The sequence below is a fragment of the Calidris pugnax genome, unplaced genomic scaffold (genome assembly GCF_001431845.1).
Source record: "Calidris pugnax isolate Ruff unplaced genomic scaffold, ASM143184v1 scaffold56, whole genome shotgun sequence".
NCBI classification, from domain to species: Eukaryota; Metazoa; Chordata; class Aves; order Charadriiformes; family Scolopacidae; genus Calidris; species Calidris pugnax.
The window spans coordinates 15,599,680-15,621,400 of record NW_015090839.1 but is presented as its reverse complement, the minus strand read 5'-3'; the positions used below and the strand labels follow the sequence as shown (position 1 = coordinate 15,621,400).

Below are 21,721 nucleotides of genomic sequence, written 5' to 3'. Positions count from 1 at the left end.
ACCTGATACCTGGCTACATATATATATGTCTATGTCATAGACTCATAGAATGGTTGGGGTTGGAAGGGACCTTAAAGACCATCTGGCTCCAACCCCCCTGCCCTGGGCAGGGACACCTCCCACCAGACCAGGTTGCTCAAGCCCCATCCAGCTTGGTCTTGAACACAACTTCTCTGAGCAACCAGTGCCAGTGTGTCACCACCCTCACAGTAAAGAAGTTCTTCCTGATATCTTGTCTAAATCTGCCCTCTTCCAGTTCGAAGCCATTATGCCTCATCTATTGCTACACTCCCTCATAAAGAGTCCCCACCATCTCTCCTGTAGGCCCCATTTAAGTACTGAAAGGCTTCTAGAAGGTCTCTCTGGAGCCTTCTCTTCAGGCTAAACAACCACAACTCTCTCAGGCTGTCTCTGTAGGAGAGGTGCTCCAGCCCCATGATCACCTTCATGGCCCTCCTCATGGACAGGTCCAGGTCCATGTCTTACATCGGAGGCTCCAGAGCTGGACACGATACTCCAGGTGGAGTCTCACCAGAGCAGAGGGGCAGAATAACCTCCCTCCACCTGCTGACCACGCTTCTGTTGATGCAGCCCAGGATGGGGTTGTTACTCCTTTGAGAGAGGACAGAAACAGTTTCAAAACAAATAAACAATGTGTTATTTATATGTATTACATATGCCAACACAGTATGTTATGTGCACACATGCATGATTTTAAATACTTATATAAAAATGTGTAGGTATAGATAGAGCTACAGCTACAGACGTGGGCTTGCCTGGCACTCCTGTGCAGGGCAGTGGGGGCTGCCCACCCTTGTGGTCCCCCTGCCCTCTCACCAGCACCGGCTGCCTTGTTTGTGAGGTTCCCTGGGATGAGGCACAGAGGACCGTGACTCAGCTGCTCAGCTGGGTGGTGTCCAGCTGGTGTTTGGGCAGAGATAAGCCCACCTCCCCGCCTCAACATCCTCCCTTTATTCCGGGCTTTTTGTTTGTTTTTTGTCCTGACACAAAACAAAAACTCCTCCGGGGACTGCTGCGGCGGAGGCGAGTGTAAGAGGCAGAGCGGTGATGACAGAGGAGAGGTGTCCCAAAGTAAGTGACCGAGTGAGTCCCCAGGGCTCCCAAACGGGAAATGCGGGAAGGGGGCTATGTGCATTGTGCACATGCTGGGACCCACCAATAAAACGGTGTAAGGTGCTGTTGCAGGAGTTTGTACCATTACCTCCTACGGCATCCTTGGTATTTTTCACCTATACTGTCAACTCAACATAGGCAGAGAAATGGCATGAGGATAATCATGCCTTTGAACTTACTTCAGCCATGCCGGATGAGCTGTACATGCTGAAGCCATGCAGTGGTTGTTGTTCCATCTATTCAGTTCTGACTCCCTGTGCCTTTAGTGATGGTGCGTGCTATGGCGCAGCTCTGCACAATTTCTCAACATGCACTTTCAATTTGGGGTATTATTTTGTGTCTTGTCTCTTGTGTAGGTAGGCAAGGAAGGAGCTTTAGTGGGACACAGGACCTGTATGAGGATGAAATTAATTTAGCCTGGGATCTCCTATACTTATTAGCCAGTAATAATTGCTTTATGCAATTTAAAGTATCTCCTTGCAAGTCAGACTCCTTACTTGAAGAGCTGCTCCCTCACATAAAACATCTCAGGTGACTGGCACTTTTCTTTTGTTATAAGGTTCAAAACATCCCTGCTGGAGTCATATGCCCACTTCAGCAAGGGTAAATGTGCACTACTCAGAATCAGCAGCAGTGCTGACATTTTTGAAGGTACTTTTAAATTCATTTCTTCCAGTATTGGCCTTTTTAAGAAGTAAAGGTGGCTGGATGTAAATATCAAGGTAGGAAAATAAATTAAGGTCATCTTAGCAGAAGATGTAACTTGTAACTTTAAATTAGGAGATAGAGTATATGCAAAACATTTTTTATCCTGAATTTGTGTTTCCATTAAGCAAACTGGCATTCGATAATTTAAAAATCTAGCATTGATTATATTTTCCAAAATGTAAAGATACATATGAAATACCCATGGCAACTTACTCTTGAATGGAAGCCCATTTGCTGTGAACAGAAGTCTGTGGGTTTCCATGCTGATGTAGTGCTTCTTATAGTCAAAATACATATATAGTGCAGGTCTTCTAGCAAAAAATGTCTGAATTTTTACCTTGGAACACTGGAACGACAAAGTGCTTTTTATCTAAAAACAGAGTCTGCTGTGCATCGCCTTGGAATATTATCAGTGTTCTGCAAATTGCTAACAACGCTCAGTGTTTTATAGCAGCTTCTTTCTAGGTGACTCTGGACAGGGAGTGATTACATGCTGTAGTGTAGTACTCTAGCATTTGCATTTTGAAACCATTTCTGAAGCTGAAGTCTCAAAATGTTCCCATCACTTGTTTCCAAGCTCTCTCTCTTATTTTTCCAAATCAACCATCGCCTGTATTACCTTCTCCACTGACGGTCAAAGCTGTTAAGAGAATTATTTGGAGCAGGTAGATGTAGCTCTGATCTTTGGTTGGAGTTTGTAATTGCAGGTCTCTGTGAGTAGATCCATGGTGGGGATCGACCACCTTCTGGCTTTGAAAATGTGATGGGGAGAGGTGCAATGGGGCTCGGCTGTGAGGACGTGGTTGCATTTCTGCCAAAATTCAGTGGCGGTGCAGCCTCTGTGCTGGCTTTGGGGTCTTGTGGCCGAGGAGAGGGGCTGCCTGGCCCAGTGTAAAGCCCGCTGGTGTCATTAGCCTACCAAAATCTGACTGAATTCAAGCTGTCGGAGTAAGTTCACACAGAGCCTGCGCTCTGCACCAGGCTGCCCCAAAGCTTTTGATCTGCTGCAACCAGATTTATTGTCTTGTTGGACCATAGTGGCCCTCAGCAGCTCGTCCAGGCTGTGTCGGCGATCTGGGTCCTGTCACCCGTGAGAGGCATGGGTCACCACAGCACCTGCCCAACCTCCTCGCGTTTTAGGGAGCAGCATCACCCACCTGAGGTCAGTGGTGGCTGTTCCCAGGGCCACCTGAGGCATGCCGCCAGGGTCATCAGTCACATACATCAGTCAGGTAGAGCACCATCAGCCGCCATATATCTTACAGACAGCAGATTTGGTCAGAAACAGCCCACCGAAGCCAGCAGTCCTGTCAGGAGTCAGCAGGCCTGTCAGGCAGCCAACACCTTCTTACCAGCTATGGTGGCCCTCTAGCTCACCTCAGACACCAGAACTGACAGAATTTATACCAAAATCGCGAGAAGTATTTCAGGCCGGAAACATTTTTAAGCTCTTTTGTACATGTAAAAACAAAATCTGGCCACATGAGGTGGCCAGTGCAGCTGCTAAAGCTGGTTTACTCACTGTGTCACCTACTGCAGCACGTTTTTACTGTCTTCTGCAGGTGGAGCAGTATGTTGGTGAAATTAAAGGTGGCCTGAGACCAGCCATGAAACTCACAGTCATAGGAGTGGTACACTCCAACCCCAAGAGGTAGGTGAAGGGGCTGCTGGGGGCTTCATCCCTGCCACATGTTCTGCTACCTAAATTCAAATGTTTTCTTGAGGGTCCGTGCTCTTTGTGAGGAAGAAAGTCATGTAGATTCATAATTTATAGCTCTATTTAACTTTCCTGCTCTTAGATTGAAATTGAAAGAGTGAGAAATAATTAGCTGTTTGGGCCACTCTGACTGCTGTGCCAGCATTTTCTACTCCTTGCCCTTATCTAATGTGAACCAGAGGGGGCACATAAGGGGCATTTCTCCTCCAGGAAGAGGTGCAATTTTGAAGCTGCATCTTGGTTGTCTGCTGGGGGCTGGAACCAACACCACTTGAAAACCAGTGGTTTTGGCACAGGAGGTGCAGGCTCATTGCTGTATTTAGTCTGGATGACAGCAAGTGTGCTACCACTACACCTTTTTTTTTTTTTTGCATATACATTGATCAACTCCAGTGCAATCAACACTGGTGAAGAGTTTTCCATAACTTTTTAGGATACAAATTGGAATTGGCTCACCCACAAATGTATTCGATTCCAGTCACAGGAGGGGGAAAGAAACATCAGAAGTCACTAGCATCCTAATGGAAACAGGAAGAGAAACAAAGACTGTCTTCTCATCACTTTCTACAACTTTTAAGCCAATGCACAGTCCCTGTAGGAATCCTGTATTTCAGTGTGACAAGAAACCAACAGCTGTCTCTAGTGTTTATAGGCATCTGACGTGCTCACCATGTCCTTTTACGTTTCTGGAAGTCCCAGTCATTTGTCTTTTCAGCTTTTCAGTGACTCTGCTCTGTGATCCAGTGGATGCAAGCAAAGATGTTGGGCTGTTATTTACTGTTAACTTCAGTGACAAATCCATCACCCGAAATGCACGGATTGCTGGAAAATGGGGAAGAGAAGAGAAGACAATTCCCTACTTCCCATTTACAGCAGGCGATACATTTAAGGTATTTTGGGGGTACTATAATTAGGGTGGAGAAAAGGTGGGAAGAAAGGCTGAAGGCTATGTATATGACCATAAATAGCTAACTATGGAAATTGACAGGTTAACTAGTCTAGTATGGTACAGAGAGCAACAGTTCAAGCCCTGATGGGAGAGATCCTTTCCTTTCTCTAGTCTCAGTGACTGTACTCACTATAAGGAGCTTTACAGTACCATCTCAGCAGAAAGCACATCATTTAGTAGGGGCATTTCAGAAGAACACGTAGACTTTGTGCTTCACTGTACCCATTACATGGTGTTCTAAATCCATGCTGGTGAAATCAGTTCTGCTGCTTGTCTCTAACACCATCCCCTGTCTTTTTCCATTGCAGATGGAGCTCTTATGTGAACACCAGCAAATACGAGTCTTGCTTGATGGGCGGCAGCTCTGTGACTTCACTCACCGCATTCAGCCCCTGAACTTGGTGAAAGCTTTGCAGATCACCGGCGACATCAAGCTTACCAAAGTGGCTTGAAAAAAAGGAGACCACAATATCACCAGAAGACAGAGGCAAATGTACTTTCTCCTATCTGAGAAATGCTTTCTCTTTTTTCCCCTGGCTGATTCTGGATAGTGAGAACTGTATTTTTCTCATTTTTTGATGTGTTTGAACCGTACACTTTTTTTTCTTTCATACACACCCAGCAATTGCAGAGCTATGGCTGGTCCAAGTAAATCAAAGGGCCTTTGCTGAGATCCTCTCTTGGCTTCCCAAACTGCAAGATTTATGATGTTATGCAGTATTTCACATCCTCGTGGTCCCCTAGCACCCGAGGCATGCCAGCTTGCAGAGCTAAGTCCTGGGGTGGCTGTTACCCTTGTGACAAGAACTAGGCAGCATGCAGGTGGTGGGACTCAGACAAGATAACCAGAAGATCCCCTTATAAGTGAATAAGGGAGTCCAGTGGGCCCCAGCAAGGCTTACGTTATCAGGAGGGAATTGCTTTTCCTGGAAGCTCTGCTCAGTCAGCATTTGTGTTTCCCACTTACAGAACAGTAAGTGCCTTACCACTATCCCTGTCTCTTGCAGGTAGCATTCTTGTGAATTCAACAGCTGGATTTCACAGTCTTCTCTGGACCAGCCCTAGGAAATGGTATCTGTAGCTGAAACTCCATTGCCCATTCTTGTATCTAATTAAAACTGCATCTTTGCTGGCAAACTTTTTTACCAGCTCTGTTAAGTATTTGAATGCACGAGAGCATTGTGCTGTTATTTCATTGCTGTAGATTTAGAAAGAAGTCCTTAATACGTGGCTATTCTAATACATATATAAGCATATATCATAGCTGCTGCCTTTGGCTCTGTTATGATTGGTTGGTTATAACGTGGTATGAAGGAGTAATAACATGGTATGAAGGAGTAAGTCTCTAGATGAAGAGACTTCTTTTCAGTAACTTGGAGAACAAAAAGTCTGCAAAAAGGTTGTTCTGTGGATAGAGAGCTATCAAATTCTTCTGGGACTTCAAGGAAGATATATACCATGCTGTCTTCAGAGGGCTTTTAGACTCTCTGCAGAATCTGGCTGTCAGATACAGATACTCAGATAACACACGGAATTCTATGAAAATAGCATGTCAGCAGGCTGGTTGGGTGTTTTAATCATCTCATACATTCCATTCTACCTTCTAGTGTTGTGGAGAATGTCTCAGTTTCTACATAAATCTGAATTTTCCGCGTATGAAACCATTTTCGTATACTCAAACTGCCCTCAGAAAAATCTTGTCTAAAGATCACAGGAGATTCAAATATAAAAAAGAGTTCAGTGCCTTTAATAATATCAAAGTCAACTGTATTAGACAAATAATGGAAAAATTAATGGCTTATAATAGAAAAAGTAATAGTCAGAACTGCTATTAGAGTTCTCAGTCCCAATGGTGCTCCACAGAAATGGACTTATGGTGGTAATCAGGAGTAAAAGCCTTGCTTTTATGGCTGAGTGATTTCTTCCAATATATTCAGCATGAGTGATTGTCTGGAATAGCTGCCACTGGTTTGATTTGATACTTGGGATCCGGTACTGCGATAGGCCATTACCAGCAGCACAAGAATAATCTATATACTGGAGAATCCTCCTCGCCAGATCCTTTGGTCTTTTCTAGCCTAAGAAAGAACCAAATGGTAGAGCAGATGGATGGACAGACAGACCCTCCGGTTTGTTTCGCAATAGTGACTATCCTGGTAGCTGGATTGTGGCTTAGCACAAGACACTTGTGGTAAGACATTCCACACCAAGAAAGGCAGCCTCAGACACCAGGACCTTTCATGACCGTGATTCAGTTAGTCTTAACTAATTAAGTTTATGAGTCCCTTCATAAAGGGGAAAGGAGCAAGACATTTCTGCTTTAGGACAAAGCACAACCTGGATCTGTCAGATATAGATTGAATACTTGTACAAAAGAATTCTTTTCTTCCATCTTGGAATATTACATCTCATTGTTTCCTTGTAAAGTCCTGTTTATCTGTATCCACCTGTTGTCTTTTGTCTCTTGGTGAGATGGTAAGTTCTTGGTGGGGAATTTTTCTGAATCTACATGACTCCGAGGCACCTAGGATCTGCCAGGAATTACTAGGTGCTATGGTGATACAAATAACAAGAATAGACTATCTAAGGGAAAAACAACACTCCCAGACAATGAGAGCAGGAAACTTGGTCACAAATGTGACTTGTCATTTGTCATGGAGTTCACCTTACTCATGTCAATGGTTTGATTGCCTCAATCCACTGTGTTCGCTCTGCCTTGGAGCTGGCCTGGATATAATAATGAATGTCATTTTTGGTGATGATTTTGAAGAGGTTGCCCTGCACATTGCCCTTCACTCCTGCAGAGAAAAAAAAAATAAATCACAGATCAGGAAGGTGCACAGAGAAATGCTTTGTGGCAGATATGAATCTTCACAGGGAAGAATTTTAATTTAGTGAATTAGGGTATCAGGCCTTTCCATTTCATTATGGATAAGACATCTAAAGCTCTTTGATTTCCCTTCTGCAAAAATATAGTACAGACACCCCTCACATAGCCTATATGAACTCCTGTATAGTACGCTTCATATACAAAATAGCCACTGTTTAGAGGAAGATTCTCACTTGAATTACACAATGGAGGGATGAACTCCCTACCAGTTTGTGCAGTAGATTAGATTTGCTCCTGCCCATCTTCAAGTTCCTCTTATCAAGGAGCTCTGTTGTTCATCATGGCCTCCCAGCCTGGACTGTATCTTTTTCAAATCCTCTATTTTTTCTTTACAAAGATGCTCCCTATTCGAGATGCACACACTGTGCTTACTGTCATAAAATAAATTGCTTTAACAGCAGAAACACTTATCTGCGAGGCTGAGGTTCTAGACAAATGCCTAAGCCAAGCATTTTCACCAGCAGAGCTATTTTTTTACATTGCTGTCCTTATGCTTCCCCTGCCTTTGGGTTCTAGCAGATGAAAAAGGAAGACGTAATAGCATAAGCAGAAAGGACACACAGGAAAGGGATGGCACCAGGGGATGCCTCAAAACTTAGAGTTAAACAACATCCAAAAAGAAAGTGTTTCCTCTTTGTCTGTTAACGCCAGAATATTAATCAGCATCTTAGGGCTGTCTCAGAAGTCATTTGACTGAGAAAAGCCCATAAAAAGGGGAACACCCAAGATATGTGGAAATAACGCTGTGGAAAAAAACATCCCCTCTGGTATGGACAACCCATCAGTACAGGGATTTTTTTTGTGATATGCCTCTTCCATTGCTTGCAAGGGGAGAGGAAAGGCCAGCGCACTTGTGCATACAGCACAAACCCACACCCAAAGACTGTATTGCTATGGCATAAATATCTATGTATGAAAGTTTAGAGGCTTGTGCTTACCTGCTGGGACTCCATTGTCCTCTAGAGCTGAGACAAGACAACCACGAAGAGAAAATCCACCTACTGGTTTGTTTTCTTCCTGCAAAGAAAAAGGAAATTAGGCTTATCTGGAAAAATACCATCATTAGAATAATTTCCCTGAGCACGTCAATTATTTTTATGAAGGTGGAGTTGAAATGCCAGTCTTTCCAGATATAAAACATCCGTGTCACAAGAGAAGTTAATTTGGACATGTAATTAAATGCATCACTATGTTGTTTCAGTCTCAGATGTTTCTCTGAGGTAGCTGGGAATGCTGGAGATCAATTAAAAGCAGAAGGGTAGGCTAACAATCATATTTCAAACTTATATATATAGTCTTATCAGTAACAACCCATATTAAAAAAAAAAAAGATAAGTCTGCAAGTTTTTAGCTGAAACCGTGTGGGGAAAACGTGACTGTTTTCACTAGTAGGCTGGCTGTCTCTGATCTTCAAGTTCTGCAGTTTGAGTTTACAGCATTATGAGGGCTAATTGCAGCGCAGAAAAACCCCACAAAGAAACAGGCAACAAAAAATGAATGAGGTCCATATGCTATTTTCACTGTTAATGTTGTTTGAGTTTTCTTTAAATGTCACATAAAACATTTCTATACATGTGCTTTTAGCAACCTGTTGGGCTTTGTGGTACCCTATGCATCGGGAGCTGATGGATCCTCATGCCTTCTGGGTTGCTCACATTGATTATTACATCCACAAAAACAAATCCTACTATTCCCTGAGCAAGTTTAAAACTGAGTAGCAGAAATTAATGTAAATAGTTCAGCATTAAGGAGACCCTATTCAATGTTGGAATAAGAACATAAAAAATCCCAATAGCAGCATGACCCTCAAGCCATGGGGTGTCAGCCCAGAAAGATCACAGCCCAGGACAAATCCCTGCAGGAGCATGGTCCCAGACTGTGTGGGTTCAGCAAAAGACCAATCCCAAGAAGACTGCTGCCCCTCTGCTACGGAAAAGGAATCTCACTAGGGAAAAGACAGGAGGGAAGATAGAGAGACAGAAAATCCTACAAAAACAGCATCCCAGGGTAAGGCCAGAGAGGTCTTATTCGCAGGAAATGGGCAGAGAAACACGGAAGGAGATTTGGGTAAGAGAAACATTTACAGCATAATTAGGTCTGTGAGAGGATTTCTGGGGGCAGTCACTCCCCACTCACATACCTTAGTGGGGTCATAGTAGTGCAAAAAAGCAGGCTCAGCTCTCAAAACAAATTTCCTCACCTTCCAGTTTTTCCTTTTATGCCCCTGCAAACCAAAAGAATTACAGTTACCACCAGTAAATACTTTATGCAATGGCCATTTCCAGGGTGTAGGGGAGACCCGGATAGATACTGAAAAAAGAGGTTTTGGAGATAACAGAGAAAAAAATTTTCTGATATTTTAGTAATTACCAGGATTTTCTGCTTAACATCCTTCTTCATACACTGATAATTCCTTACTCTCTCCCTTCCTTGTGCTGAGAAACAAGAAAACAGGTCTCACCACCACTAGAGCATCCATGCGTACATAAGCGACCATCCACAGGTTAATGTCCACTTCATGCAAATGTCAATCTACTCAGGTTGAAATTTGTCTGTGGCCAGCAGAACATTGTAGCTGCTCACACAGCCCGGGTGGGACTGGTTAGACCAGAGGAACAGTGGATCTGCTTGGAAGTGAACATAATGCCTCTGCTGGGATTTGGAGTTTGTGTGGGACTCTTGCTTTTGATACTATGACTATTCTATAGCTTTCAGTTTATTCTCAATATATGGACACAATATTGTATTAGACTTAAAGGTCTCTTCCAACCTAGACAATTCTATGATTCTATATAAAGAATATCCACTGAATCCTGCCTGAGCAGCACATTCCACAGCTCACCTCTTTATAACTACATACTCTTCACCATATGATCTCTGACAGTAGTGTGGACAGGCAAGTTATCTCCACAACTCCCCAGCCCTGCTTGTATAAATCACACTTATTTTCTAGGAAGTCTTAAAAGCTGTCATTTTTCTTGTTTCCCAGAGAAGGCTGAAAACCTGTATTTACCTGCTTCACTAAGAATCCTTGCTTCACAATTGTGCCACTTAATTCAGCGATGTTAAATTGTAGCTCTCCCCTGGAACTGGTATTTTTATTACTGCTCTCAGCCTGCAAATAGGGAAAAGATAGTTCCACTTTTTAATTTAGAAAACTTTTAAAAGTATATTTTATTTTCCTTGAGCTGTTTTTAGCTCATATTTCCCGAGTAAACTCTGTAGCCACGCTGCTAAGCTTTGTAGGTCTGAGATTTCCAAGCAACTAATTACAGCTGTAAAACCTACACACGCACCACGGCCTTGAGTTTTAGCATAACTACAGCCCAGCCTCCCTTAAATGCAGACACAGCATTGTGCTTGAGGGACATGCCTCTTTTAATGCCTAATCATGTAATCTGTAGATCCCTCCACGTCCATGCAGCTATTTGTCCCCAGCAAAAGTGCACGTGTTAGCACTTTTAAAAGCCTAGAGCTGCTCCTTCTGTATTTACTGTATATTTTGCTTTTCGTTGCCCGCGGTGTGTGTCCCCTTCACCACTGCCCCAAACCAAGCGTGTGACGAGGGGCAGAGGAGGTGCCTCTCTGGGCAGCTGTGTCACTTACAAACATGTACAGGGCAGTGGAGTCATCAAGGAACTGCTCAGAGAGGTCACTGCAGCGCATGGCCTCGGTGCTGCGGGATCCCACCGGCTTGATGAAGTTCTCCTCCATCAACATGGACGCCAAGGTGACAGCCTCGAATCGTGACACAGCAAAGCCATTGGAGATGAGCCAATCCACCAGGGCAGAACCTGCAGAAGGAAAGGCAGCTGTCATACCAAGGCAACGTGCCCTTCCAAGGCGAGACAGATGGTCTCTTGCCACAAAGGCCCTCATTTGCCGAAATATTTTGGCACCATCACAAAGACTGTCAATGAATTGCAAGGTTGACCAAAACTGTGGGGTCTTACATATGTGTCCATGTATTCAAAGAGCAAGAGAAAGGTGTTGGAGAGCTTGGCTGCACCAGTACTTTCCACTGGGCCACAACTGATTCCACCGTGAAGGCAGTGCAGTAGGTCCCTTGTCACTGCAGTGTGGCATGTCAGATGTGAGTAAGCTCTTTGCCAGCAGCAGGAGTACCTGTGAAGGTCTCTTTGTATCTGCTGCCTTGCTCCAAGTTGCGGGTCCGCTTAATTCCAGTACCATTGTCACACATTTTCTCCACTATGTGGCTGTAAAAGAGAACACAGGACAGCATTACTAGAATAAGGAGGACAGACAGAAACATCACATCCTTCCACCAGTGCCTGGGATATCCTAATCATTACCAACATAAAGATGGGAAACAGCCTAGATACTCCCCTATAACTTTCATCCTAGGTACGGTGTAGGAAAACTTTATTCTCCAAATGGCTGCACTAAACAAGATGCCTCACAAAGTACCTTTCCATTTAAAGCACTTCTAACTGAGCCTCTATTTACCTTCTCTACACAAATCAGATTCATCTAATCTTTCTGTTTCTTAATCAGTTGTCTGTTTCCTCTTGTTTAAAATAATGCACCCTAAAAATCCTAGCCTGAATTCTGGCTGTCAGCTTAGAAAGCTCATCAACACTGTATGAACAATGTCATTGCTTAGTCTTTCCCTGACATTACATTTTCAGAAGTAATGCATCCCCCCAGTTAGAAACTCTGCAGCTGACTAGGAAGGTCTTCAAGTCAGCAGTGAGATGCTGTTGAAGAAACCACATTCACTTCCCCGACTCCAAAAAATGTCAGTCAGGAAAAAATGCATTCCCGTGCCCTGGCAAAAGTGTGTGCAAACCTGGGGCAGAGCAGGCAGTTTAGAGACTCCTGGCCCCATGGGAGCAGATCTATGCAGAGGGGAGCTTCCCTTGACCCTTCCCATCCATCAGCAATAGCAGGAGAAACCATATACACTTACTGGAGACTGATATTCTCCAGTAGTTTGAAGGAGTTCTTCATTTTGTGGAGCTCTTGTACCTGTCCAGGGTGACCAGCATGAATAGCACCAGTGATGTCCAAAGCCCAAGAGTCTCGCTCCTCCCTGGAGCAACATTCAAGGAAATAGTCTGTGTTGGTTTTTGTCTTAAGTTTAATGAGTAGCTGTGAAGAAAGAAGTGCAAAACAATAACATCATTTAGCTATTGTTCTTTACTTGTGTTTTGCTTCTTTAGCACTGGCCTAAGTGACACAAATAAGTCTGATGTGGCATCCCACCTGAGCAGGACAGAGAAATTCTTGGCCAGAAGGATGGTGGCCACAACTCTGGGTTTTTTCTCTTCCCAGGGTTTTCAGTGCCAGGCACGGTTTGTGTGCATGGAGCTTGTGGTACTTAGAGAAGACCACCCAGATACTGGATTAGATTGGACTGTGCTGCTGACTGTGGAGCTTTCCATATCCAGATCTCTAATTTCGACAACTACAAGCTCTCCCTAGGCTTGCTCTGCCACGAGAAGCACTAAAATAGTCAGCAGTTGACAGTCGTTTCCCTTCTGGCCCCACTCAGAGGAAGTCTGCATCACTGCTACCCGCAGCTGAGCAGAGAAGCACTGGAGGCACTTTCCCTTCCAGAGTCCTCTTGCTGGAAACTTTCCACAGCAGCAAAGTCCCAAAGGGCATCTGTCCTGGCTGCCCAGGAGTATCCTGTGGATACAGCCAGAGTTTAAGGCACTACCATAGATGGTATTTCCCTTTTTTCCCATCCTCCTCAAATTTTAGTGAACTCTCCCTCTCCTTGCTCCACACACTGTTGGGCTGATGCATTTACATTTATTTTTCCAATTGTGTGTGTGAGGGGGTAGGTTTTTCTGGTTTTTGTTGTTGTTGTTGTTGTTAATGGCTGTGACTCAGATTTGGGCACAGGGAACAGCAAAGACACAATGAGCGAGATTGCTTGTCCTGGTTACATTGCTAACGGCAGCTTGCTTTTGGCTGGGCCTAATTCTGGCAACACCCCAGCGACATGGCTGCAGTAATCGAAGATGTCAGGAGGAGAAGAAAAGACCAGGGAAAAGTTAGAAAGTGAGTGTCATCAAGAAGGGATAGATACATTTTTTCCAGTCATACCGGTCTGTTCTCATATTCCAGGCACGGACAAGTAATAGTGCAGCCATCCAGAATGATCCTGCCCTTTGGATAAGGCTCCTTCTTGCCTCCTTCCATTTTGTAATACAGCAGCTTATCCTGAAGCAGAACAAACCATCTCACCTTCCAGTTACGAACAACATGTCCCTAGAGGGGAAGAAATCCACATAGCTGGCTTTAACATGAGCACTGAGAAATGACAATACTTTTTTTTTTTTTTTGAGGTGAAAATACCATAAGCTAATATGAAACTGCATGACAAGAAAGACAAGAATTCATCATGAGTCCTGTTCTCCCCGAAATATGAAATAGCAAAGTTCCATCACTAAAATAATGGAACAATAGAAAGGCGCTTTGCTCTTTCTTCAGCAAGGACAACTTCTTTGCTGGCAAGAACTGTTTCTTGCAACAGATCACATGAATTATCCAAAAGAACTGTCATTTAGGTGCCTACGTGCTTGCTGACAGCACCAGGCAGGAACAGGGCTACACCCAAAATGTGTGAGGCCTCTTGGAGACAAACTCCTCCTCTCTGGTGACCTTGGGTGGTGTTCCGTGTGTTTCATTCTTTGCCATTTTGATGTGACTGTAGGTGCCAAGTGGTTCTGAGAGCACTTTGCTGTGCGACTTGGCTTTTCCTTACATCCCCTATTACTGCTAAAGGGTAGTTTATTTCTATCCTACCTGCCTCCAGTCTGCCGAGCTAAAACATTCCCTGTGCTACTGTTCCCTGTGAAGGAAATACAGTCTTTTAATGGCAAATGACTGAGCGAAGGCTGCTGTTGAATGCCTCCTGGGTTAGACCAGAATACAGACAAAACCTCTTCTTCCCCCTCTGTAAACAGCCGCCGGCTGTCTTTAGCGCGGCTGTAGGAGAACAGGCGGAGGGAGGGCTGGCTCTGACAGGCTCAGTCTTGTCTGACAGCGTCAGGTCCAGCTTTGTGGTGCAGGGAGCTGACTTGCCTTTCTACAGGCGATGGAGCGTTACAGCCAGCAGGCGAAGCACTGGGTAGAGGAAGCTCTGACACCTGGGAGAGGGTGGGCACAGCTAGAAGAAAGGAACATGCAAGGTCCAGTTGTGGCAGGAATCAAAGCTCATTAATTCTCTATGAGTAAAGGGGAAAACCAGCAATTTCCAAGAAAAGGTGAAGTCAAGTCTCCAAAATCCAGGGCATGTTAGATCTAATGTCTTCTAGTCTATACTGAAGACAATTTCTCTAACTTGGGTTTATTCTCTCCTTCCCTTAGCCTTCTTCAGTGGTTTTTTTCACCTGTTGTAAAGTCCCTTGGGCATTTTTCCTGAGAGTACATTCTTTGCTATGGCTCTTTTCTTTCCTTCTTGGAGATTTTCCCTTTTTCAGCAAATGACCTTACCTTTTTTATTTATCTTTACCTGACTTCCACACATTTACTTTACACTTATAATACATTACAAGACATAATTCAGTCATTTATAATGCATTTAGATCATGTCCTTCTTTCTGTTTTCTTCTTAAGAAATCTCTTTCCTTTACCTGATGCCACCCTTTCCTAATTTTTTCCTCTGGATCCCTTGTTTCCTTCTCCCTCAGTTTCTTTTAGTCATCTTTGTAGTCTCCTTCCTATCAGAGTGTGCATCTCAGTGATGTACAGACCAATACAGCTCAGTGTGCTGACAATAACCTGTGCCTCTCACAATCACAGCCCAGGGAGAAGAGCAGGAGCTGGGACTGCTCTGCCCTTGCTGCAGAAGGGAGGATGGGGAACAGCTTTGGCTGCACAGCCCTTCTCTGCCTAGAGCACGGCTTCACGTGGGCAGCAGCCCTGCCAGGAGAGCTCCTGACCAGGATTGCCTTCATGTTAGCACCAGAAGCACTGCCACGTACTGTAGAAAAGCATTTCCCAAGGCGTAGCACAGCTTTGAACGAACCTTTGAATTCCGTTTTTGGTGTCAAGGACATATTCATCACCAAGACACGGTCTTGGTACTAAAAGCAGCAAGTTACGCCCTTTGATAAGTTGCCCTCGTGTCCCAGCTATGACTGACTTGGTCCTATGGAGAGAAGTGTTGGAAAGGCTGAAATCTGTGACACCATCTTCCAGCTCTTTTCTCCACATTTTGGCTAAAATGTTTTTATAGTGCAGCTTGAGGGGCGTGGAAGAAAGAAGCTATTTCAAACAAATTTCTATGTTTGTATTGCACTGATCCCCTTCAAAAAGTATAGTCTATTCCCCATCCTTTCATATGAAATGGGAAACCCTGCTCAGCTGGGTCACTAAAGAAGGCACAAACTATCTTAAGAGACTGTCAAAACATTTTCCCTCTCTCCATCTTCCCACAGCCACTTCCACTGCTGCCACGTAAGTGTTTGCCAGGTACTTTTTTTATGCAGAGGTGTGTCCTAGGTGCAGACATACTGGCTTTCTGATACCTAACTGAACGGGCCCAGGAGCTAGTTCACTTTCCTCTGGGCAAGGTCCAATACAGGGGGATTCGAGGGAGGGTAGTGCAGAGCTGCAGGTCATGCAGTTCCCCTGGCCTGTGGCTGCACAGACCCAGGGGAGCTCCTCTCCCAGAAGCAGGCAGGAGCCCCCCAAACCCAGCGCCCAGTGGGCTGCCCTGCCACAAACCCTTGCTTAACCCAGTAACCACTCAGGGGTTGGTTCCACCTTTGAGCAGAACCCCACAAAGAAGAACCAGAGCACTTACCCGTTTGACGAGGAACCCCTCCTTCAGCACTCCAGCTGCTTCCTGCATGGTGGCCAGCAGGGAAAAAAGCCAAGAGCCCAGTGAGAAGTGCCCAAGCTCTGGCAGCGTGTCCCTCTGCACACAATTTGTTTAAGAAAGCTCATTTTTCTTTACTACCCTCCTCCTCCAAAGTGACGCACTCTCCCTCCCCTGTTTTTTTTCTCCCTCTCTTCCTGCCTATGAGACATTAGTTAAACATTGAGCTGGCTCTGATGCATTACCTGCCCTCTGGGAAGAAAAACAAAAGGAAACCTAAAAAGGATCTCAAAAGAATTTCACAGAATTTAGTACAGCAAAAAACCACCGAGTGAGTTGGCCAATATAAGCAGGCACATGATAACAAATCACATATTGCATGGGAGGGAGAAGCAGAATTATAAAACTTCAGACTAATCAACTCTACTGCTTAAAATTTCTCATCTAATAAACACATCTCATTGGGGTTCTACAAATCAGAACACTTTAAGTGTAACATTAATTAGTGTAGAATATTATGATTACAAGGAGACTTTTACAAACCTTAAAATACTTTCTTTTGCTAGTTTATTTTACCAAAGAAAACCCAAAGCACCTAAAAAGCCCACTCTACTTTCAGTGACCACTGGGCATATAAACCAAGATTCTCAATTTAATAACCTAAACCCCTCCATATGCATCTGTTTGGGCTTTTAGTAAAGCAGTGAGATCAATGAACACTCTGCAGTGACCTCTTGCAACTCCCGAGCACCTCTGAACTGGACTGCCTTTTTTGTGCCTGAATACGAGCTTAGATGTTGATTGCATTTTTGAAGACTTTGGCCACAATAAAAATTTATCAAGTCTTGTCCTCATGAAATAAACCAGTATTAGTATTTCAGACAGTGCTGCTGTTCAGAAGTAATAGTTTTTGCTGTACTGTTAGCATTCCCTGACTTGTAGCCAAATTAAAGTGATTTATGTGGGCAGAGCTAGGAGATGTGATAAGAAATAAACATAGTATAACAAATGAACAGAAGCACCGTTGCTATGTAAGAGTCCAGAGTTCAGCCAGACTGCATGACTCAAGCATCTCAGTCTTTGCGCACCACCTGAGATGACTGGTCACACCCAGGAAAAGGAACAAGAAAATTTCTTTATAATATTTTTTATAACTTCTTGCAAGGAAGAGCAAGACACTGAAGAATCCAAACCTGACAATGCAATGGAGACAATCCAGAAAACTGCCCTGGCAGGGACCATGAGAATACACAAGAAGTGACCGAATGCTACTTAAGTCAGAAAAATCGATAGCTGTATAAAGAGAAAGCACACTGGCTGACATTTCCAAAGCAGCCAGCCCACAGGGAAGTTACCTATGTAGCTCCTACTGCACTCCCTTTCCCAATTTGGAACATGCAGGCAGCCATGATGCAACCAGCTGCGTAAGTCATATCCTAGTTATGTTTGTTCTTCAGCCTAACTAAAGTGAGTATAGCAAGTTTAACAGAACTCCTAGAAGAAGAGTATTTTTTGCTGTAGGTATGTAGTATTTTCAAATATACCAATGGAATTATTATTTTTTTTAAGTATTATTGTGGCCTTAAAGTAAAGCAGAAATTAACTGAGTGTATTTCTTTAAATTTAAAAAATAATCTCAGTTTCTGTGCATATACATAGGAGTTGTACTTAGCAGCAGAATCTGGGGAAAAAACCTGATGCAGCCAGCAATAAAAAGAAAATAAATTTCAGCTCACAATGTTCTGTACATCAGAAATAAACTTGAGAAAAAAGGAGAAAACTTGAGCCTAGGTACACAGGAGATGTAACTGCTGCACGCGTTTCCTGGGCATGCACTCTTTATATAACTGGCTCCAGGAATACAGTGTTCCACCGTTTGGTATTTGAGGTTCGACTTCACATTGTTCAGCTTGTTACTGCAGGCAATTTATAACAAGGTGGGTGAGATAATTCCGTGCTAGTGAGGACACGCAGAAGCTTGCAGGGAGCTCTGGCTCAGACGGTGAGCTCAGAATTGCCCCATAACCAGTCCTCCCCCAAGATCCGAGTGAGCTCTTTTTCTCCAGCGCACAGACCACCCACGACCCTGCAGACGGGTCTTGGCAAAATTACCATTAGCAACGAAGAATTTTATACTCAAAGTGCTGAGGAACGGTGAAGCCAACACTGCCTTAGCTGGCCATTAACAACAGGTTTTGTATCAACTACATTTTATAATCTAGAACCTTCTCTTGCTTCAATACCTCAGATATTTATAATACATACCCTTCCTCCCCCTGTCTCATTCTGTAGTTAATCAAAGCTAACAAACTGCCCTTATATTGCTCCCTGAGGTTAAGCAAATACTGATCTCCAACAGCTTTGCAGGAAAAGGGTCATATAATGTCAAATGAGTCAGTAGATGTGGGCTGCCGTACTCACGCGTGTGCTGGGAAGGCAGGCTCTGGCACTGACGGCTGCTGGCAGACAAGGACATGCTTCAAAACACATAAATCCAGGGAGCTCCAGAAAACTCCATCGAGTCTTCTGTGGGACTCAAAACTTGCTGAAGTAAGGACTATCTCTTTCCTCAGATCCATTTTGTAGTAGCATTTTCCACGTCAGCATATTATGTTAACAAAAAAAGCAGAGTTGAGCGCTTGACATTTTCTTCCATTCAAAGTGACCCCATAACTCTTTATGTGCCCCCAAGTTTGCACTGGGGCGGCCAGGAGGAGCCAGCCGCAGGCTTCAGGACCACAGGATGCTACTCAGGGTTAAAGGGAAGGGCAGGAGCAGCTGGCTCCGAGTGCAGACTGTGCCATTCCAGCTGGTTGACCCAACAGACTTTGCTGGGACCTCCAGCTCAGTCCCTCAAGGACCCACAAGCAGCTGATTAAGAGAACCCCCCCAAAGGACAGCCCTGGTCGCATGCTCTGCGGTGCCCATCGCCTGTCACCACATGAACAGTGTCACGTGGGGGATTACGTACACCAGGCTTTTTCAAAGCAGCTTCTTAAGGTGCTAGGACTTTGTAGGACACAACATTAGGTGTTTAGTTTCTTCAGTGGATTAGGGATGAAATAAAATGAAAACAAACCACATCAAGATCAAAAAATGATTAAACATTTGTAGATAAAAGGGAAAGATGACAAGTTTTCAAAAGTATGCTGACATAAGAGCATTTTTAAAATTAACTGTAGAAAGATGGCAGTGTTTGAAAACAGTTGGTTAATTGTCTAGACTCTGGAACAAAAAACTATCAGAAATTAAATACCAAAGGGCAGACTCTGCTATGAAGAACAACATGTCAGCTCTGCTCAATTTAAAAAAAGACCGAGGGCCAGAATCAATGAGCAAATGCCAAGGAATGTATTAAAAACCAGACAAACCACACCAGCCCCCAAAAAAGCTGAGAACCCCTTCTTTCAGAACCACTATTTCCCCTTATCAGAAACAGACACCGGCTGTAACTGGACTGCATGCCTGACCTGAACTGGTACCTCTGGTTTTTTTTTTTAGTATTAATGAGTCCTTATCAGATGTTGTAAGTAAAACTGTTTCCAAACTGCCAGTCTCACAAAATTAATCTGGAATATGAAAGTCATGCTGAGACCCTTACAATTAATGTTTCAGGCCAAATCCTGTCCACAGCTATACCTGTATCTTTGCCTTCAGTTGACTACATAACTGCAAGTGGAGATTTTTGGCCTTGCAATTACAATTGAGTAAGCAGGACAGTTGCTAATGAACAGCAGGAATACGCTACCTCGCTTTAACGAGTTGACTAAGATGTTCACACAAAACCCATGCCCCTTATTAGAAATATTCGGTAAGCAAACGCAGTTCTACACAAACAAAATGGACCAGCTGAGACAGACGGTATCATCTCAGCAACTTCTAAAGGTCCTTAGGTCACAGGCTACGGCGACTGATGCAGCAAAAGCTGAGGCCCAGCACAGGCCTTGCTGGTTCAGCACTACCTTACACACACCTAACGGGCCTCCAAAGCGGCCACCTTGGACCTCCTCCTTCCAGCTGCTGCAACACATGAGAAATATCCACCAATTTGCATCTTGCATCTTTTATTTAAGCTTCCTCATTAGAATTTGCTCGGGCAACTGATTTTATCTGCCAGGGTAACAAGTGACTGAAATGTATTTATCTGAAGCTGCTTTGTTACTGTCCTCACCATCGTGGTCTTTCTTTTTTTCAGGCCCTCAAAATTGGCACAGAATTGTGCACGCCAGCACACTGAGGCTCCAATTAGACAAGCTCCTGTAGCTACTGAACACGTTTAGCAAACTTTTGCCCAAGTTACTGACAGAAATGATGCTCCCCTGCCTAACACGCCAAAACTGCTCTTAGAGATGATGTATTTGTAACCCCCGATGGTACTCTAAGGAAGGAGCACGCACGGCTCATTTTTCAGTGCTTTGCAGCAGTATTTTGGCACACATCACATGGTAACTTTTAAAACATTTTGTTCTTTTGTCTGAGTACCCACCTATTGTGTTTAATGGAAGTCAAATCACTATTTTAGTGAATGGGTAAAGCTGGAAGACCTGCAGGAAGCTAACATTATCACAGCTTCAAGCCACAACACGGCTGTCACATCCAGCTTCTGAAAGACAATTTGAGAAAATAACCATTAAAAAAATAAATGGTTTCTTCACTTTGTAATGACACATTCAGGTATTTTCCAACATTCTGCAAAGATGGGAAGTTACTTAACTTTTTTAGCTTTGCATTACTATTAGAGTTGGGTACATGTGAACTTCTCTGATAATCAAGCATGGGTTACAATACTATTGCCCTTTGTGGCAACACCACGTAGCAATGATATTGTTTGTACCGTGGCAGCATTAGGAATTCCTAGTTAAGGCTCAAACCCTCATTTTTCATGCATTTTTCCTCTAGTAGCACAAAATATTAAGGAAAAAAAGGAGATGGGCAATGTGGGACATGACAATAAAAAAAACCAATACATTTGAAAATTTAGTAATTTGGAAAGGTTACTTAAGCAAAAACAACTCCTCCCCCCCAATTCCCACAGACAAGGAAAACAGGATTTTATTATATTTTTTTATACTCCCACCACGGAAAGCACATCTTGTTTTTCTTCTTCAGAGAAGATAAACAGGTTGTTTCTATAGTGAATAGATCAGTCCAGTATAAACCAGATTTAGGGTAGGCAGAATTGAAGTTTGTGCACCAGTGAGCTCACAAGATAATACTGCCTATTCTGAAGTATAAGTTAACTTAATATAGCTCCTGCTATATTAACCCATAGGAGCAAAGCCCAACTATATGCAATTTTTCATTTATCAGCTATGTTTATTGGAATGGTAACAAGCTATTTTCAAAGTTTTCAAGTTCTTAGTTCCTAAATGCAGATGATAAACAAAGGAAATGCTCTTCTAAACAAGTCTGTATCAACAAACTTGCAAGAAACATATTTTGTTCCACTCATTCTTGGCTTGATTTAAAGCAAACAGAAGAAAACCCGTTCTTTGTTAAAGGGGAGTCACCCACTAATCGTATCCT

General features: G+C 43.6%; 2 protein-coding genes across 6 annotated transcripts; one reads left to right on the top strand and one right to left on the bottom strand.

The window, feature by feature from the left end:
- The first annotated feature begins 943 nt into the window (after nt 1–943).
- LOC106887937 (galectin-related protein A-like) lies at nt 944–5,771 on the top strand. 2 transcript variants are annotated; one of them, XM_014941746.1, is made up of 5 exons: nt 944–1,092; nt 3,405–3,493; nt 4,275–4,449; nt 4,817–4,995; nt 5,516–5,771. In XM_014941746.1, the coding sequence occupies exons 1-4, from the start codon at nt 1,069–1,071 to the stop codon at nt 4,958–4,960; spliced, it is 432 nt and encodes a 143-aa protein (XP_014797232.1). In that variant the 5' UTR covers nt 944–1,068; the 3' UTR covers nt 4,961–4,995; nt 5,516–5,771. The 2 variants fall into 2 exon arrangements, with proteins under 2 accessions (XP_014797232.1, XP_014797231.1); XM_014941745.1 differs by having other exon boundaries at nt 4,817–5,001.
- Nucleotides 5,772–6,232: 461 nt separating this feature from the next.
- PLEK2 (pleckstrin 2) lies at nt 6,233–21,363 on the bottom strand. Of its 4 annotated transcripts, none has more exons than XM_014941739.1 (11): nt 20,682–21,363; nt 18,617–18,758; nt 16,181–16,222; nt 13,474–13,638; nt 12,329–12,510; nt 11,524–11,615; nt 11,005–11,192; nt 10,412–10,513; nt 9,539–9,622; nt 8,337–8,415; nt 6,233–7,306 (listed from the first exon to the last, which is right to left on the bottom strand). In XM_014941739.1, the coding sequence occupies exons 2-11, from the start codon at nt 18,683–18,685 to the stop codon at nt 7,179–7,181; spliced, it is 1,131 nt and encodes a 376-aa protein (XP_014797225.1). In that variant the 5' UTR covers nt 18,686–18,758; nt 20,682–21,363; the 3' UTR covers nt 6,233–7,178. The 4 variants fall into 4 exon arrangements, with proteins under 4 accessions (XP_014797225.1, XP_014797226.1, XP_014797227.1 ...); XM_014941740.1 differs by having other exon boundaries at nt 6,233–6,586; nt 7,179–7,306; nt 18,617–21,343; XM_014941741.1 differs by lacking the exon at nt 16,181–16,222 and having other exon boundaries at nt 18,617–21,343.
- Between the last annotated feature and the right edge of the window lie 358 nt (nt 21,364–21,721).

Excerpts from the sequence above, each read along its gene's own strand:
- LOC106887937 (XM_014941746.1), top strand. The coding sequence starts at position 1,069 with ATGACAGAGGAGAGGTGTCCCAAA. Across the intron at positions 1,093-3,404 it reads CAGAGGAGAGGTGTCCCAAA|GTGGAGCAGTATGTTGGTGA; the intron begins GTAAGTGACCGA and ends TGTCTTCTGCAG. Across the intron at positions 3,494-4,274 it reads GTACACTCCAACCCCAAGAG|CTTTTCAGTGACTCTGCTCT; the intron begins GTAGGTGAAGGG and ends TTGTCTTTTCAG.
- PLEK2 (XM_014941739.1), bottom strand. The coding sequence starts at position 18,685 with ATGTGTTTTGAAGCATGTCCTTGTCTGCCAGCAGCCGTCAGTGCCAGA. Across the intron at positions 16,223-18,616 it reads CCTGCCTTCCCAGCACACGC|GAAGCAGCTGGAGTGCTGAA; the intron begins GTGAGTACGGCA and ends GCCACCATGCAG. Across the intron at positions 10,514-11,004 it reads CCACTGCCCTGTACATGTTT|GCTGAGAGCAGTAATAAAAA; the intron begins GTAAGTGACACA and ends CCCTATTTGCAG.